The 16,173-nt window shown below is 41.1% G+C and overlaps 1 protein-coding gene across 2 annotated transcripts in view; it reads right to left on the bottom strand.

The window, feature by feature from the left end:
* Positions 1 to 710: 710 nt before the first annotated feature.
* Positions 711 to 16,173, bottom strand: part of ELOVL5 (ELOVL fatty acid elongase 5) — a 38,587-nt gene continuing 23,124 nt past the window's right edge. For both annotated transcript variants that reach the window (XM_065681495.1, XM_065681496.1), the window contains exons 3-8: positions 15,483 to 15,670; positions 8,494 to 8,571; positions 7,709 to 7,880; positions 6,104 to 6,228; positions 4,108 to 4,242; positions 711 to 2,643 (exon numbers count right to left, since the gene is read on the bottom strand). In XM_065681495.1, coding sequence (XP_065537567.1) covers positions 2,512 to 2,643; positions 4,108 to 4,242; positions 6,104 to 6,228; positions 7,709 to 7,880; positions 8,494 to 8,571; positions 15,483 to 15,670 — 830 coding nt within the window. In that variant the 3' untranslated portion in view covers positions 711 to 2,511. The remainder of the gene's footprint in view (positions 2,644 to 4,107; positions 4,243 to 6,103; positions 6,229 to 7,708; positions 7,881 to 8,493; positions 8,572 to 15,482; positions 15,671 to 16,173) is intronic.

The following is a 16,173-nucleotide window of genomic DNA, read 5'->3' as shown; positions in this document are numbered from 1 at the left end:
TATGAAAGGCAGAGGTAATCTCTAGAACACGTTTGGAGCTTTGTGGGGTTCGTTGCCCCAGTTTTGGTGGCAGAAGTCCTATCAGAAGCTCCAGCACTTACTTAATACCTGCCTTGCAATAAGTAAAACAGACAATCAATCACAGAGATCTCCTGGTTTTCTGGAATTGTTCTCTGCTTTTCCACTACCTTCTGCCAACTCAGGAATCTCAGTGCCCAAGTGACCCCAGCCCCAGGGGTGGCTGGTATGTCCATGACACAGCACGTGGGATCTTCACAGTTTTATACAGTGCAGTGCACTGATTTAACAATCAAATTGGAGAGGGCTCAGAACCAATCACTTAAGGGCAATGGGAGATACCAGGAAATTGCAAAAATGCTCCCATTCTGGAAGGAGGTATTATTCCCATTTTAAAGACAGGACATCTGAGGCAGAAAGTTCCTGTGTGCCACATTAAGCTTTGCTCCTGGCACTCATTGTCTCGGAGCTATTTGTGCTGCTCTGCATTCAGCAAGTCAGTAATCACAGTGAGAGGTTTAATCCATCACACGGAGAAGTATTTCTGCAGCCAGGCAAGGGAACAGCATTTAGCAAGAGCCAAAGCTTCCTGTAAGGAATTTATTACCAAGTCTCTGGTACACTGAATTTCTCTGACACAGGATGGGGCGATGCATTAAATCTGTACAAACCCACCAGAGTTCAGGCAGAGATCATCAAAAGTGTTTTAATGATTAAACCATGTCAAACATTAACAATGTAGGTATATTCAGATGAGCCAAGGGTTTATTTCTAGCACATTTAGACAGCCTATTTTGAACATTATAGCTGCTGTACTGAGCTATGTAAAGACTCTGCAAACCAGTACCTAGAAATGAAGACACACGCACAGGCTTTGATAATGTAAACATAACAGACACTGTGTCCTTCAAAACAAGGAATGAAACCCCACAAGGCTAGTAGGAGAACTTAGTAATTCCCTAAGAGATGTGCAAAATTTTTTAAAAAGATTAAAAAAAAGAAATTAAAATTAAACATGTTAGAACTGGCATTTATATAAATATCAAAAACCAAGTAGTTAAACTTGAGCAATGACCAGCAGTACGTCTTGCACAATTCAATGTTTCAGAGCTTAATGAATAAAATATTCATAAGCAGAACTCCACCACGGCAGATACCAGAATACCAGCAACAGATATTGGCTTTGCAACTGACTCCTCATATGTGCAAGGCAAGATTTTACAAGGAGTAACTTTAACAAGCAATCAAACCAAATCCTCAGATAACAAGCTAAAACATTACCAGTGATATACACAACTCACATTACAGAAACAGACATTCCAGCACATTTCAGTAACATTTAAAAAACATCAGACTCTTTAATTTTGCTTGTTTGGGAAAAAAAAAAAACAACCACCCCACCATATTTGTGTTAGGCACATTTTATAAATGAACATATGCTACATGAAGAACAGTACAAACACCAACTTAAATACAAACAATTCCATCAGAAAAGCATCTTGCTGTCTTCGTTTTTAAATACACTCCCGGATATGTCACAGTCTCAAACAGTAGCTCCTAAAATGTGGATATGGCTATGGTAGTAACACTTGAAACTCTGCCAGCTTCCATATTAAAAACCACTCTTCATTTAGCATTTAAGAATTCTCAGAAATAAGGAAAAAAAGGAAGAAAAAAAGTGAAAAGAGAAGCTGGGTCCACCCTGTGTACACTCTAAACCTTAGAGACAATATTGAATTCTTACTGGACTGTGTGAGCGCCAATTAATTTTACATTAGTGACGTTACTTGAAATAAAAAAATAAGATCTATTAAAAAGGTAGAATAACTTTTCCATCTGGTTGGTGACCGTTTAGTCAGTTAAAGCCAAATATACAAAACTAAATGAGCCATTTCCAATTTCACTGTATCGCGCAGGAGATACTTAACGTCGTGTATCACACAGAGAACAGTAAAATGATCAATGGATTCTTCTAAATGACTTTTTACTAAAAAGTCAGTCAACTGAAAAGTTGAAACAGACCCTAATTTTTAAATCAGTACTAAGCTTTGGGCCCTGCTTTTTAATTTAAGGCATGTGTGTTTATCTACTGAAACCAGCATCATACAAATTACCTCTACAATCACATGCATGATCTACAGTAAAAAAAATGGAGGTTTAGATTACAGTGTTTTCAAATTGTGAATTATAATTCAGCACCTATCATATTGACTAGTAAGGCAACAGCAGTGTCGGGTACTATGATAATACTCCCTTCCACAGTCTATAGCGGGGTCAGTGACAGCCCAGAATTACTTTTAAACTTTAACCTACTTTTATGTTCTGTATACAGTTTCTAGGGTGTTTGCACTGGTTAAGTCCTACATAAATCAACACTATTCTAGGCAGGAATAGTTACAGTAGCTGTTAGAGTATTAGTGCACAACTCTTATTGTGCTTACAATCAGATGATTTTGTTGTTGGGGTTATCAAAATGGTTTTTCAGTTTGGTCTTCAATCCTTCCTTTGTTTCCTTTGTTTCACATTGTTCTCAAGGGAAGAAAAGCTGTTTGTGTACCCGTTCACAGTGGCTGTAGAGCCGTTCTGATACTCTTTCCTCCTCGAGGATGCCTTCTTGTTGTAAGTCTAGAATATATGGAAAGACACATGGTTTTGTTTAAATAAATAACTTTTTCCTCACACTCTAGAAACACAAAAGTAAACTTGCACCCTCCATCATTATTAAAGACCTTGTGCTGGAGGTAGAGTCTAACAAGCTCTGCCATTTTTTGTGTATGAGGCTATACTATGCCTTTCATTCATCACAGCAAGAGAACTAGTTCACTTGAAAACAAAAAGGCTTGGCAGGAAGATGGCAGCATTGGTAGTGTTATGTTAAGAGTAAATCAGAAACAAGGGAAATGATTTTACGAGCAGACTACGGCGTAAGAATACTGAAAATGACAAGTGAGGAAGGAGATTTGATGTGCTGCAGGTGCCTACCTTGAACAAAGCCAGAACAAGAAGTGGATAAACAAGAACAGTGAGGGGAAATTCAGAGACAGAAATGTGAAAGGAATTTGCATTGACAACATGGGAAGCAAAAGCTAACAGGATCAGGGGGGGCTCAGGACACCAACAAAAAATACAGTGGGAAGAACGTACACTAATTAATCTCAGTCAGAGGGGCTCAGCTGCCTGACAAGAGCATGTTTCCCAAAATGTGTGTGTGAAAGAAAGTTAAATGGTCAAATGTTAAAGTATGAGTAAAACAGATGAAGAAAGTTGAATAATATTTGGAACATACTATTAAATTGGCAAGTTCACATGCAGCAAGTGATACAAACCACAGGACTGACTGAAGAAGTACAAGAAGATGAGATAGGGAAGCCTGCTATCTTGCCCCCCCATGAGTCATTTTTACCAGACTCCAAATGCTCAAATCTTTCAAGAGACATTCAAAATATGTAACAGGGTTTGCCTGTTTGGGGGCAGGAGGTTGTGTTGGCTTGGTTTTCTGAAGATGGGTACATCTTTGCACAGAACATGAATATGAACTGCTCAGAACCACAAATCCAAGTCTGGATCCGTTCGGACATGAAATCAGTTTTGTACAAACAACTCAACCCCCTAATTTCCCATAAGGAAATACAAATAAATGTCCATAAAGGTGATCCAAGACCAGAATTACGCATGTTGGGAGTTTGAGAAGTTTCTCTGGATATAAAACAAGCATTTTCCCTTGTAAGAGCAGTAATGAACAATTCCTTTGGGTCTCTGACAGGTTCACAGGCTGCTGTTTTATTTCAGACTGGAAAGCTGCTTCTTACATAAAGCTCTTCCCTCTCCCTTATCTGCAGTTAAAACTGCATTAGTAAAATACCTTTTTGTGCCACTCTGCTTACCGAAATTACTGATTATTCTGAATTACACATACAAAACATCAGAAGATTCGAAATTGGAGGGCAGACCAAGTAGAGTACCTTAAGAATGTATGCCTGTTACTGGAAGATAGCAAAAGGCTATTTCAAGCACATCTTCCTGTAAGCAGCTTTCCAATGAGATAGAGCCAGCAGAATACTACAAACAGTCAATGAATGTTACTTTTACCTGGATATAGAAATTTGTGAAGAGGATAATCAAAGAAATCATATAAGAAATCTGGAAATACAGCCACCCCTGAGGAAATGCACATGGCCAAACAACACCGCAGCTGGTCTGGAAGATTGTCAGGACAAACTGAGTCTGGGGAGAAAAAACAAAAAAAAAAGAGAAACGGAGCACATTAATACAAGGAGGAAAAATGCCATTGGTGACCCAAATCTTGTTAGTTATTTCCAAAACAACTCTAAAATATGTATTACTGTGTGTTTGACAAGTTTATCTTCTCTGTCTTACTAACAGTATAAGCCTCAGTTAGCAGACATGCTGGTTGTGGTATTTTGCTGTTTAAGTGTTTTTATTTGATTATTATTGTTCCATTTTAGAGCATTACAGTAACTCATGTAGAATTGATTTATAAATATATTAGGTAACAAAGGCCACCTTCTTCCTAGTGAAACCTCACTGGTTTGACTCTCCCATCCTAACAGTGTAGAACTGCATCTCACTACTTCAGTTGCAAAAGATTTGGGGTCACTGGGTCTACACACAGATCATCTTCCATGGACCAGAACTGCCTGGTATATGGCCCCAGTGGAAGGATCTTTGGAGTGAAGGCTGCATGGAAGCTGGGGAGGCAGGAGGAGAGGGGTGGTTTAACTATCTTCAGTTATCTCTTCTGGAAAAACAGAGTTTGATCTTAAGTGCTGTTGAGAGCATTAGGCAAAAATCATCCCTATGTGAAGGCTACCAGATTAGGGAATGTTTATTTAAAAAGGGAAAGTCTGTTGTGTTCTGCTCTGCTATTTTGCTGCCTTAACAGCTATGCATGCAGACCAGGCAGGGAAGTGACAGCAACTGTGACAATAGCCAGGGAGAGTAACTGAAGCACCCAGACACTTGCACTCTGTAACACCCAAATAACCAGGATGAAGAACAGCACTTAAATCTGGAAGGAAAAAGACATAACAAAAACCCCAAATGAAAAACCAAACCACAAAGCAAGCTCAACCCCCAAGGCAATGATCCCCACTCCTGCAATCCTCTGCCGTCCTTTGGGAAGGAAGAGTGCTAAAAAAGTATAAATAAATAAAACTTGAGAATCAACACTCTGAACTGCTGGCAGCAAATGTTGTTAAACCCATTCACAGCTCTGACAGGGTGCGGAGGGGTGGGTGGGGGTGTTGTATTTAACACAAATGTCTATCTTTAGGCTTCAGTCTCCCCACCCTACAAAATGGGGAAGACAGAACACCGTGCACATTTTCTTGTGGTGTGCTGACACGTTACACACATTGAAACCTGGGTCTCATGCAGGATCACTACCACATGTGCCATATCGCTTAATTTCCCTGCTCTTTTCACCTCTAGTACACAGCATTTGGGCTTCATCACTGTACACACAGGAAACAACACAAATGGATACAAGGAGCCCAACACAGAATTACAAGAGAAAAAAATCTGCCCATTTAAAGTGCACAGACCAGAAATATTGAACAGTTTTTAATAAACCATTTGCAACTGCATGCAAAAGTGAGACAGAAAAGCTATTGTCCTGCAGGACTAGAATGAAGTGTCTTGTTAGCTGTGGACTGTGTTGCACTCAGCTTCTGGTCTGTCATTCAACATCAGCCTGAGCAGCCAAGCAGAGAAGAGCACCCCAAGCTCAAGCAGGCTTGGAAGAAAAGCTTCTCCCGCCTCCTTGGCTAGTGAGTCCCATAGACCTAGCACTGTGAATCCCAAATGCATCTAGCCATACAACATGGTGAGCTGGAGAAAGGTCCCACTGATCTCAGCACTGATTCATGTACACCCTCAGTCCCAGCTCCCCATTGTCCTGAAAACAGAGCAAATGGAGCTGCAGAAAGCTCGATTTCAAAGGCACTTAAAGATGTAGAAGCCTTCGTTCTTCCTTCTTCTACACCTTGCCAATGTTTTCTAACTCAGTAAAGACAAGAGGATTTCATCACGAATACAAGAGCCTGCTGAAGAGCAAATCACTCACCAGCTGCCCCTGAGTGATGTACTTCTTCCACCACAGATAAGGACGCATTGCTGGAACAGCAGACAATCCATAGTAGGAGTACATGAGGACATGGATAAAGCTATTCAGTGTGGCACCAAAGTAAGCTAAAGAAGGGAAAAGGAAAAAGAAAGTGCATGACTTTATGAGGAATAGCCTGTTTTATGGAAGCTACAAAAATAACCAGTTCAAAATGTTACTACTTAAAACATTATTTATTTTAAAAGGAACACCAAGATCTATTCCCCCCGATTTTTCTTCTGCTCACCCAAGACAGTGGCTGAGCTGCTTTGCAGCTGTGTGCTTTATACCAGCCTTCTGGTTTTGTTTCCTCAAATTATTCTTTTTCACATTTACATGATGGCTTCTCAAGGGAACTGAACAGACCCAACAATTAATACCGTCACTCATCGACTTTTAGGCTTATTTCACTTCATTCCAGGCAGGAGCCCATTTTGTCATTTATAACCAAAGCAACAGATGCGTTCAGGACCAGCAAGTTAGCCATGTTATTTGTCCTTCTTTATAGTACCTTTATCCATTAAAGGAACTTTTAGCTTGACACCATACTGCATAGAACTGTGATGACGAAACAAAACATAAAGCTTGGAAAGGAAGGATTAAAACCCATCACTAGAAATAGCACAGAAGTATTTTCAAGACCACACAAGCACAAGATGGACTTTAAATATCTGCACTTCTGACTGCTGTATAAACAGGGTTTGACTTCCCTGGAGGAGAATGTGGTTCCAGAAGCACACTTTCTGTAAGTTCAGCATTACTCACTGCCGACAACACGAAACAAATACGAGTTTCTATGTTGTCTAGCTCAGAAAGCAGACTCCTGAGCAACCCAGCCTCTTGGTCTGCACTGCCTGTAGTTCACATCCACTGGACTTGAAAAGGTTTCCCTTGGATTAGGGTTCAACAAAGCCAGTATCTATAAGCTGCACATCTGAACCACAACTACGCTACACTAATGCATTTAGGAAACTAAATGCTAGCTAAAGGCAATGAAATCAAAGGAAGATTGCCAGAGGGTAGCAGGATTTAGACAAGAGAGACATAGAAATCTTCTACTTAAGATGCAGTTGGTCATATTCATTAGTGCTCAGGAGACAAGATTTTATTGAAATCATTTGTTGTGGCTAGTGGCATAATGAGATTAAATCAAGAAAGCAGTATCTCAAGTGAACTTGACAGATACAAGGGCAAGAGTTACCATTAGCCCTCTTGCAGCTGAAACAGGTTTCTGGTCCTGACTTGGAAGAGTATTGTTTCATTAGAGAGTCTGTGACTACCACAAAAAAGGGAAGCAAGGTTGACAGGTTTCAGACCTGGTCTGCTGCAGCTGATCAATGTCACACTGCCATAGAAATTCTGCAGACTACCCAGGCATGCGTTTTATAGAGGCTCTGCAGGCAACTTAATTCTTGCAACTGCCTGCAGTAGTTGCAATTCAGCAAAGCAGCTTAATATGGGACAGAACAAATCCTGCAGCTAAAGGTACCAGAGGTGTTTGGTTTGAACAAAAGAAATCCACAAGACCCTTGCTGCAGATGTTCCCCACTATAACCCAGTACTTACAGTGACCACAAGGCACCCAGTTCATAACAAACCACCAAATGTTCAGCATCGTTGCATGGTGGTAGACGTGCAGAACAGTGATCTGATGATTATTTTTCCGCAAAATGAAAAAGAAGGTATCCATGAACTCAATGAGTTTGGAGAAATAGTACCACCAGAGGACACGTATGATCTAGAAAGGAGGAAAGAAGTTTTAGAAGCACTGCATATTGTGGGGGCTTTCAACCCTTTTGTTATCCAAGTCATTAAAATCCAGATTCTGGCTGGCACTACTTGGACTGAAGACACTGCTGGGATCTTCTGTAATGCTTCTGCCTCAGCTCTCTCTGTAGGAGATCTGGGTACAAGGCCATAGCCACAGCTGAAAACAGGATAACAGACTGTTTTATGAGGCTGTTGCTGTGCACCTGGGGTGTCTTGGAAGAAACAAGTCAATATTTAACCAGAGTGGGTCTCACGCTGTTCTCTAAAAGGGCAGGTCTGAACAGTGACCGGAAGAAATCATCACATCTCAGAAAGAGAAGGGGAGTCACAACGCACAGTGGTTGAATACAGTCCTTGTTTTTTGACCTGGGAACGCTTGAAAATTACTCACCAAAATACCAACCATGAATATATTGTAGATTAACTATGATGTTTGACAATGCATTGTCCTTTGTATTGTAAAAGGAGGAAAAAAAAAAACATACAGTTTGAACAAAATCCACATAATCAGTACTGTTCTGCTCTCCACTTATGCACAAGCGGACAGTTTGAAACATTACTGTCAGTCTCAATTACATTACCTTCATATCAGCTTCTCCTCCACTGTGAGTATCCTGACAGAAGAAATTGTATCCTCCTTCCCATACTCCTGTCACCAGCTGAGAAGATCAAAGAACAAAGTGTTATTCGGGGAGAAGGCTGCACCCCACAGCACATGTAAACCTCCACAGCATCTCTGCCAAAGACATCTGGTGTCAAGGGATTCATGGGCACACTTGAGTGTGGCATTATGTCGAATTCAAGCTCCAAGCAGTGACTGAATCATAGTGGGGGGTGAATTAACAAATTCTTCCAGTTGGGGTACACCAGAATAAAAACAGGAGGTAGCATCTTATTTCCACTTATCCCACATAGTGTGTGTTTTGCACAGTCATATTCCAGACAGATTCTCAAGAAATATCTTTTCTTCTTGGGTGATGATCTCATTGTTGGAGAAAGTGAATGGCCAGGGTAAAGTAAATACGCTTTTATTCTGATTATTCAATTTTTGGAAATAAAAAGTTACATTTTTAAGGAAGCTTTATACACAGAGATCTGACTACAAGTTTTTCAGCCATGTAATAGGGCAAATCTTCAGCTTTGCTACCCTTAACAGCTAACAAGAAATGTTTCACCATACTGCGATTCTTCCAGATCTTAAATAATTCACTCATCCCGAGTACATTACATCCTTCCCAGTACAAGTGACTTCCTTTGCAGGATATGCCATTGCCTGCCTGACTTCCTGGCATAACAACACCTCAGGCATGATGGAGTTACTTTTAATGGTAATGACCAGCTATAAGTCACGAGAGGATGATGGGGAGCCAAGGGGCTGGCTGAAACCTCCACAGAAGCAGGAGGGAAGCTGGACGTCTGCATCACACCCTTTCACAGGTGGGAGACATACGGACAGGTTGAGGTGGGTTGGGAGGAGATGCAAGGGCTCCCAACCTCAATATCACAACAGAAGGATCACTGGATCTTGCGTATAAAGATGTTTTTCCTTGTGGGAATAGCATGAGGAGAGCAGTAACAAATTTAGATCATTCCCAAGTGAAAAGTATTCTAAAGGCAGAGACAGATATCCTGCACAAGCAACTTGCCCATTTTTGGCCTTATCTAAGCTTCTGCAGAATAAAAATAAAAGCTTTGCAAGGCTATAGTGGAAAACTCTTTGTACCATAAGTCATTTAAATGATCGCTTCATTAAAGGACTACAATAACTGGCACGATTAAATGCTGCTCAAAACTGTGAATGAGAAGCTAATTCTAAAAGGTACAATAAAGATTATCACTTCAATGATCTAACTTTCCTGATGTTATTTCTTTCACGCCTCATTTTCTCCCTAAATTAGCTTTTAAAATACCCAGTCAGCTTAGGTCACTATTTTTTGACCTTCTAAGATAGAATTACTGCCACCATTTAGGAAGGGAAAAAAAAACCCCAACCATCTAGTTATATCATAACATATAGACCTGGAATTACCTCATGCATTATAGATAAGTCCATACCACTCTGCCACAGTGAGGGCAGGGCAGCCGCATACATCAGTGGCTGACCCAAGCAATTTCTCTACCCAAGCAGAAAGGGCATGCAGCCATGGGAGGACTTCTCTCCCGGCTGTAGAGCAGGCAGGGCTGTGCAAAGCACGCTCGTTTACAAGCGGTACCCTACTAGTGGACCAGCTACATCCTGGAGCAAGCCCTGCACCAAACTGCTCTCAGGGCACTGAGGATAGCCTGAACGGCTCTGCGAGTGCCCGCCAGTCCTGCAGACAGAAGACTACATTGTGCTGTGATCGTGTTGTTAAGAGCTTACAGATGTTTTCATACAGTTCTCTTAGCTCAAGGAAGCGTTAGGATAGAAGGACAGTCACAACGTTTATACTGCAATTATTTCAAATAGCATCCATCACTAATACTGAAGTCCATAAACCTCTCCCAAGTAATGGCTAGCGTAGTGAAACACAAAGAGCTTTCCCTGAAAGCAATGTAGGTTCACTACATAAAGCATAACACAACCAAAGGTCGACAGCAAAGGTCTGGATGGATCCTACCTCTCTGAAGGGCAAAGATATCAGTGCAGCAATAAGAAGTTTCAGCTAAACCCAAATACTCCTTTGTTTCCAGAAGCACATATAATAATATGCTACAAGCTGTAATATTCTCACAGCCACAGGGGTTTAAATGATAGAAGCAAAGCAACATTTGTAGGAAATGGTAACATCTTTTAACATCATATAAATAGTGAGTATAGTTACAAAAATAGTTTAATCCCTCCCTTTCTAGAAGGAACTAAATGGTGAAAAGCTGCTGCTGCTATCCATGAACTGCTGCTGCTGCCCACAACCTTGCTTGGTGCAACATGCAACACACTGATAATCATTTTACAGAGTTACCCAGCTGCTCCTTTGCCTGACACCACTATTTCTTGCACCCACAATACTTCCAGCACATGCTGGAAGGCTCCAGGAAACAAAGCAGTTGGCCACAAACAGTTCCCAAATGGCTCTGTTATGCACAAGGCTGGTCATACAGCACCAGGGAGCTGCTTATGCACCCAGAAAGCAACAGATGGAGGTGTCATAAATTGCCAGTTAGTGCATTTAAGTCATTGCTCACGCTTAATGTGGTCTGCCCCAGGACAACCAGAGTTTCTTGCTTCTTACAGCTTCTGTATAGCAGGTCTCAACTTGCCCAGCAACAGGCTCGGCAACTCCTCAGCCACCATAAGCTTGAGACAACCTATCCCTGCCCACTGTCCCTAGGAATCCTTCATCTCCATGTTGGTAGCAGCCCAGGCACTTCTGATGCACAGCCACAGGCATATCTGCTCTCGAGCAATTAACCTGTCCAGAAAAGGCTGACTGTAATCACTTTCACCAGAGTATGTGATTTTCAAACTACACAAAAAAGAGACAGCTCCTTTATAAGTCAATTAAAATGGTGCTCAAAGTCATTGTTAAGTTCCTCGGCTCAGGGGAAAGCCCTGCAGCTCGAAGTCGCTTTTGTGGTCAAACACCTTGTACTTCCTTACCCCGCATTTAGTTTTTTGTCTTCTATATTGCTCTCATTTTGTAATTCTGTTGGCAAATGCTGTAAAATGCTGTGGCATGTGCGGTTCTTATCAACTCCGGTACCAAAATAAACCAGCACACTAACACCAGTTGCACTGGGCTGTGGGAGAGGTGTTACTGGGGAGAATTTTGTTTTCTTGCGATAAAAGCAAAGCCTCAGACACCCTGGAGAGGGGCAGATAAGGGACACAGCACTGCATCACGCTGTGATGAGTTTACAAGCTTCAAAACAGGGCTAGATTGGAGTGAAAGAAACAGAGCTTCACATCTCTGATCAAAGAAGGCAAATGCCTGCAGAGATAAGAAACTTTATCTTTACATGAACACAGTCACCTCAGGAGAGAGACAAAGGCTTTGGGACCTGTAGAGAAAGAAAGGGGAGAGGAAAGAACAGCCTTGGCAGTGAGCTGTCCCTTCCTTCCTAAGCAGGGTGCGCCCCTTAGGATGCTTTTCCTACAGCATGAACACCACTTCCCTCATCAGGAAAACCTTAGACTTTCCTCAGGAAAACCTTAAGACTTTCCTCAGGCAGATTCGGGAGGGAATTAATTTTTCAGACGAAGTAAAAGGACAGTAAAGAGATCACACAAAGTGAGCCTTCATCACTGAGCAGCTCTCTCGAATGTAAGTGCACAGGGTCCACATCAACTGGCTACACTATAAGTAAAAAATATCCTCAAAATAAAATAGTTCTGCATCCCATAAAACTGGGTACCTGGAATCTCCCTGCTTTGCCAAATTACCCAGCTGAGACTCAGGTAGAGAGGCATGTGCCCTGCTCACTACAAGACAACTTGACTCGTGATGCTGGTGCAGAGCAGTGACATGGGGGAAGCACTGCTGCCTCTGCTGCTGCAACTGCTCTTGCAGCTCTTTCCGATACAGCTGTGCCAGCCAGTGGGAGATTAACCCACATCCTATAACCCCTTTACCAGCCACACCCCTATGCACCTTCTCACCATGCAGGAGGCCACCCCCTTGCAGTCCCTGCCCCAGAGAGGAGTGTTATTTCCCCTCAAAGTCCAAGCACTGTAGATTTATACAGAACAAAATGTTATTTGACACATGATGACGAGCACCCTCTCTTCCTGAAGCATGGGAGTGACAGGTCTGCCGGGAAGAACCTCTCCTGCTCTCCTAGGCCTGCCTTGCCTTTTGTATTGTCTGGAACGAGCACAGCCCACTACTCTGTTCTGCTAGTACCAAAACACAGCCCAGTTAGTAAATGCACAAACAAATAATTTACAGCAAGTACCAACCGAAACTATCTTAGGAATTCCACATAAGACATACGATTTCTAGTGATTTTAAAATAGGATGTTGTATCAGTAGATCAAATGGTGCAAATATACAATAACTAGAATTGTACAAATCCTACAATGCAAATTTCCTCCCTCCCTCCCCCCCCCCCCCCCCCCCAATAATCGCTTACAAACATTCAGATGTAAAGGCCAGAAAACCAAGCAGGTCATTTTTCGCATCCTAGTTTGGAGGACGCCTCACTTTAACATCTTGTTTTGGTCATAAAATGCTTAAACTGAGCTGTGATGCTATGAATCATGACCAGAACCACCACAGCTGTAACTCAGGAAAAACTCCAAAGCAGGTTTTCAGGAATAACATATACAAGCTATTAAAGCAGCCTATTTTCAGACAGACTACTAACCAGGTTCGTAAGTAGTGATGTTTAATGACTTTTCCTCAGTGTAGGACTGAAAAGAGTTTAATCTAGCTGAAACTCAAAAGGACAATGAGGAAGAGAACAGTGAGTTAAATCTATTTTTTGAATGCTGCTCTTCACCATTTTATCTGAAGAGTGAGTACATGTACTATAAAGTGCTGCTGATGCATGGCTACCCCTTCAAAGCCAAACTCCACGACTTACATGATCTGAGTGCGGGTATCACCTCTTTGCACAGACACAGGTGACTGTGGAGACACTACAGCTAGAGAACATACCTGGTGGTGCAGGAACCCAGTTTTTTTCCCTATCACCTGGCCCTCCAGCTCTCTCGCTGCAAACATCAAGCAGCACAGTGTTATGTCAGCACGGCTCTCTGCTTGGCACCATTTTTATGGGTCAGTTCCTTGTTGCAGAGCATTGCTCGCCCTCATGTCTAGCTTGTATGTGCTGTCAAACACATTTTGTTGCAAATACCATGGGCTTAATAACCTTCGTAATGCTGTGGCTTTGTGTATTCCCATTATAAGAGAGAAGGTTTTATTTACAATACCGATGAACACTTCCACATAGATAACATTACATTAAGAGGGATATTCCCTTTGATGTAATGTGTTTTACTCTGTAGGAAGGAGAAGCCTTCATGTTCATTGTATTTTTGTCTCATTCCTTCACCAAATAAAAGCTATTCAGCAGATTACAAGTATGAGGACTTCTTCAGCATACAATAAATAGTTCCTTCTTGGTAACCAGTTTATTGTTAGCAATAAAAAGGCATTTATAAGATCAACAGTTCAGATCTTTTCTATTGTTTAAATTTATCGGCAGGTTTTGTAACATGGCAGAATGTTACAGTAGTTTTCATTTAAACGATGAGTATAGGTATTCAAGAGAAAAAGACTGGCGACCTGAGAGTTTCAGCCACACTTAGCACAACTGAAGACTGCACTCGTAAACCCTCAATAACATAACTGGAGGTTAAACCAACAGATTATATAATTATAAATAATATCTCCATAAAATAGTGCACATGTTGTACACAAAGTCCTCAGCAACACTACTTTTAGACAAATTAAATAGATCTTCACACAAATTTTTCTAGATTATAGCATCCTGACAGGGCGGTTAGAAATGTAAGCACATCAAGAACACAATTCTTCCAAGTACCTACTGAATCCAAAACTCCTGTCCCCCCAAGAACTGAATATCAAAGTTCTTAATAACCTAACTCAGTAATTTTTGACTAAACAATTCACAAAAGAATTAAACTTAAATCACTTGTAATCTAAACAGTCACCTTGTAAAACACTACAGCATTAACTACAAACTTAAAGGTGAATTACAGCTTGCTCATACTTCTAAGCAAATGCCAAAAAATAATGAAACATTCATAGCTTTACTTCTAGCTTGTAATTACATGTTGAAAGTGAAATCTCCCCTTACAGCAAGGAGAAATACTTTTGGTTAAAAGCAAGCCAGAGTATTCTGTACATTAAAGCCACACACTCAGTCACTTTCTGACCACATTCTTATTTTCATTGCTGTAGTTCTTCATTTTCACTTTAATAAAAACCATACAATTCTGAGCAAAAGCAACTAAAGTGCTCTATGAGAAGTGGAAAACTTCATACTGTCTAAATCTTTGTTTTGTTAAGAAAGAAAATAAGTCCACAGAAAGTCCAATTCAGTTTGAAATATATTTGCATGTTCAGATTTTAACTTCCAAGAAAAAGAGATGAATCACAATGGCGCTGATGCAATTGTTTCAGCAAAACTAAGAGGACACAAAAGAAGCTATTGCAAGCCTACAGAAACAGATGTGAGGAGTGTGTGCATAATTAAACACATTTAAATAAAACATGCTTTGCACTTCAAATCAAGCTGTACTTTTGCTATGAAGTACTTTGCATAATCCATCAGCACAATCACATTGAGCACGCCTTCTAGGCAAGGAGTTACTGAAGGAGTAGCCAGGGTCAAGCTGAGAGATCAGTGATGCTTTTACGTGCACACTGAGAGAAGTGCATTTAAAACACTGCTAACCAAGGTCAGCATAGATGTTTAACTCAAAGTTTCATACCATCCTTAGAGGCAGCATTAAAACTATGGCTTTCTTCCCTGAGAAGTGACGTTGAAGAACAGTTGCAACATTTCTGCAGATGCTTCCTCAGGTTTAGGAAGACTGTCCTCAGACGTAATTTTCAACATAAACCAATGTAAATGAAACAGATACTTCAAAATAACCCTGACCCAGCCCATTTTTTCCTACCTCATAAAACATATACAGAGAAAGCAGTGTAAGTCCAAGGTTGTAGACCACTAGAATACCCCTGCACGAGAAGGGCTGCTTATTCCGCATGTACTTTGGTCCTAGCCATACGATTAGTAAGTACAAGACTGAGAAGATGAAGGTAGGTGTATAGTTCTCCAGAAGAAGCCATCCTTTTACTCTGGGGTCTGAAACAAACAAAAACATACGAACACTTAGATTTTGTAAGGGGAAGAGTTCAATGCACTGAGAAGAAGCTGTACCCAAAATGCTTCTAGAAAAGTAGCAAGCCCTTTTAAGGGCCACATTGCTAACTACAGCAAACTGTCACAAACCAGATTTTAGTTATACAGTTGTTAAAGCAGAAAGAATTCTCTTCTTAAAGCAAAAATATTCTTAAATTATTACTGCTATTCCTTTTAAATACTCATTCCCATTCAGAATTGTCATCCATCTTGAATACCACAGACAGGCTTAAATTATAAAGAAAAGCTTTAATGACCCTCTCCAGGGGGCCTATAGGGATGCTGGGGAGGGACTCTTCATCAGGGACTGTAGTGACAGGACAAGGGGTAACGGGTTCAAACTTAGACAGGGGAAGTTTAGACAGGATATAAGGAAGTTCTTTACTGTGAGGGTGGTGAGGCACTGGAATGTGTTGCTCAGGGAGGTTGTGAATGCTCCATCCCTG

Source organism: Lathamus discolor, chromosome 5 (genome assembly GCF_037157495.1).
Source record: "Lathamus discolor isolate bLatDis1 chromosome 5, bLatDis1.hap1, whole genome shotgun sequence".
NCBI classification, from domain to species: domain Eukaryota; kingdom Metazoa; phylum Chordata; class Aves; order Psittaciformes; family Psittacidae; genus Lathamus; species Lathamus discolor.
Note: the sequence above shows the minus strand (reverse complement) of the source record. Positions and strands in the feature narration are given on the sequence as shown.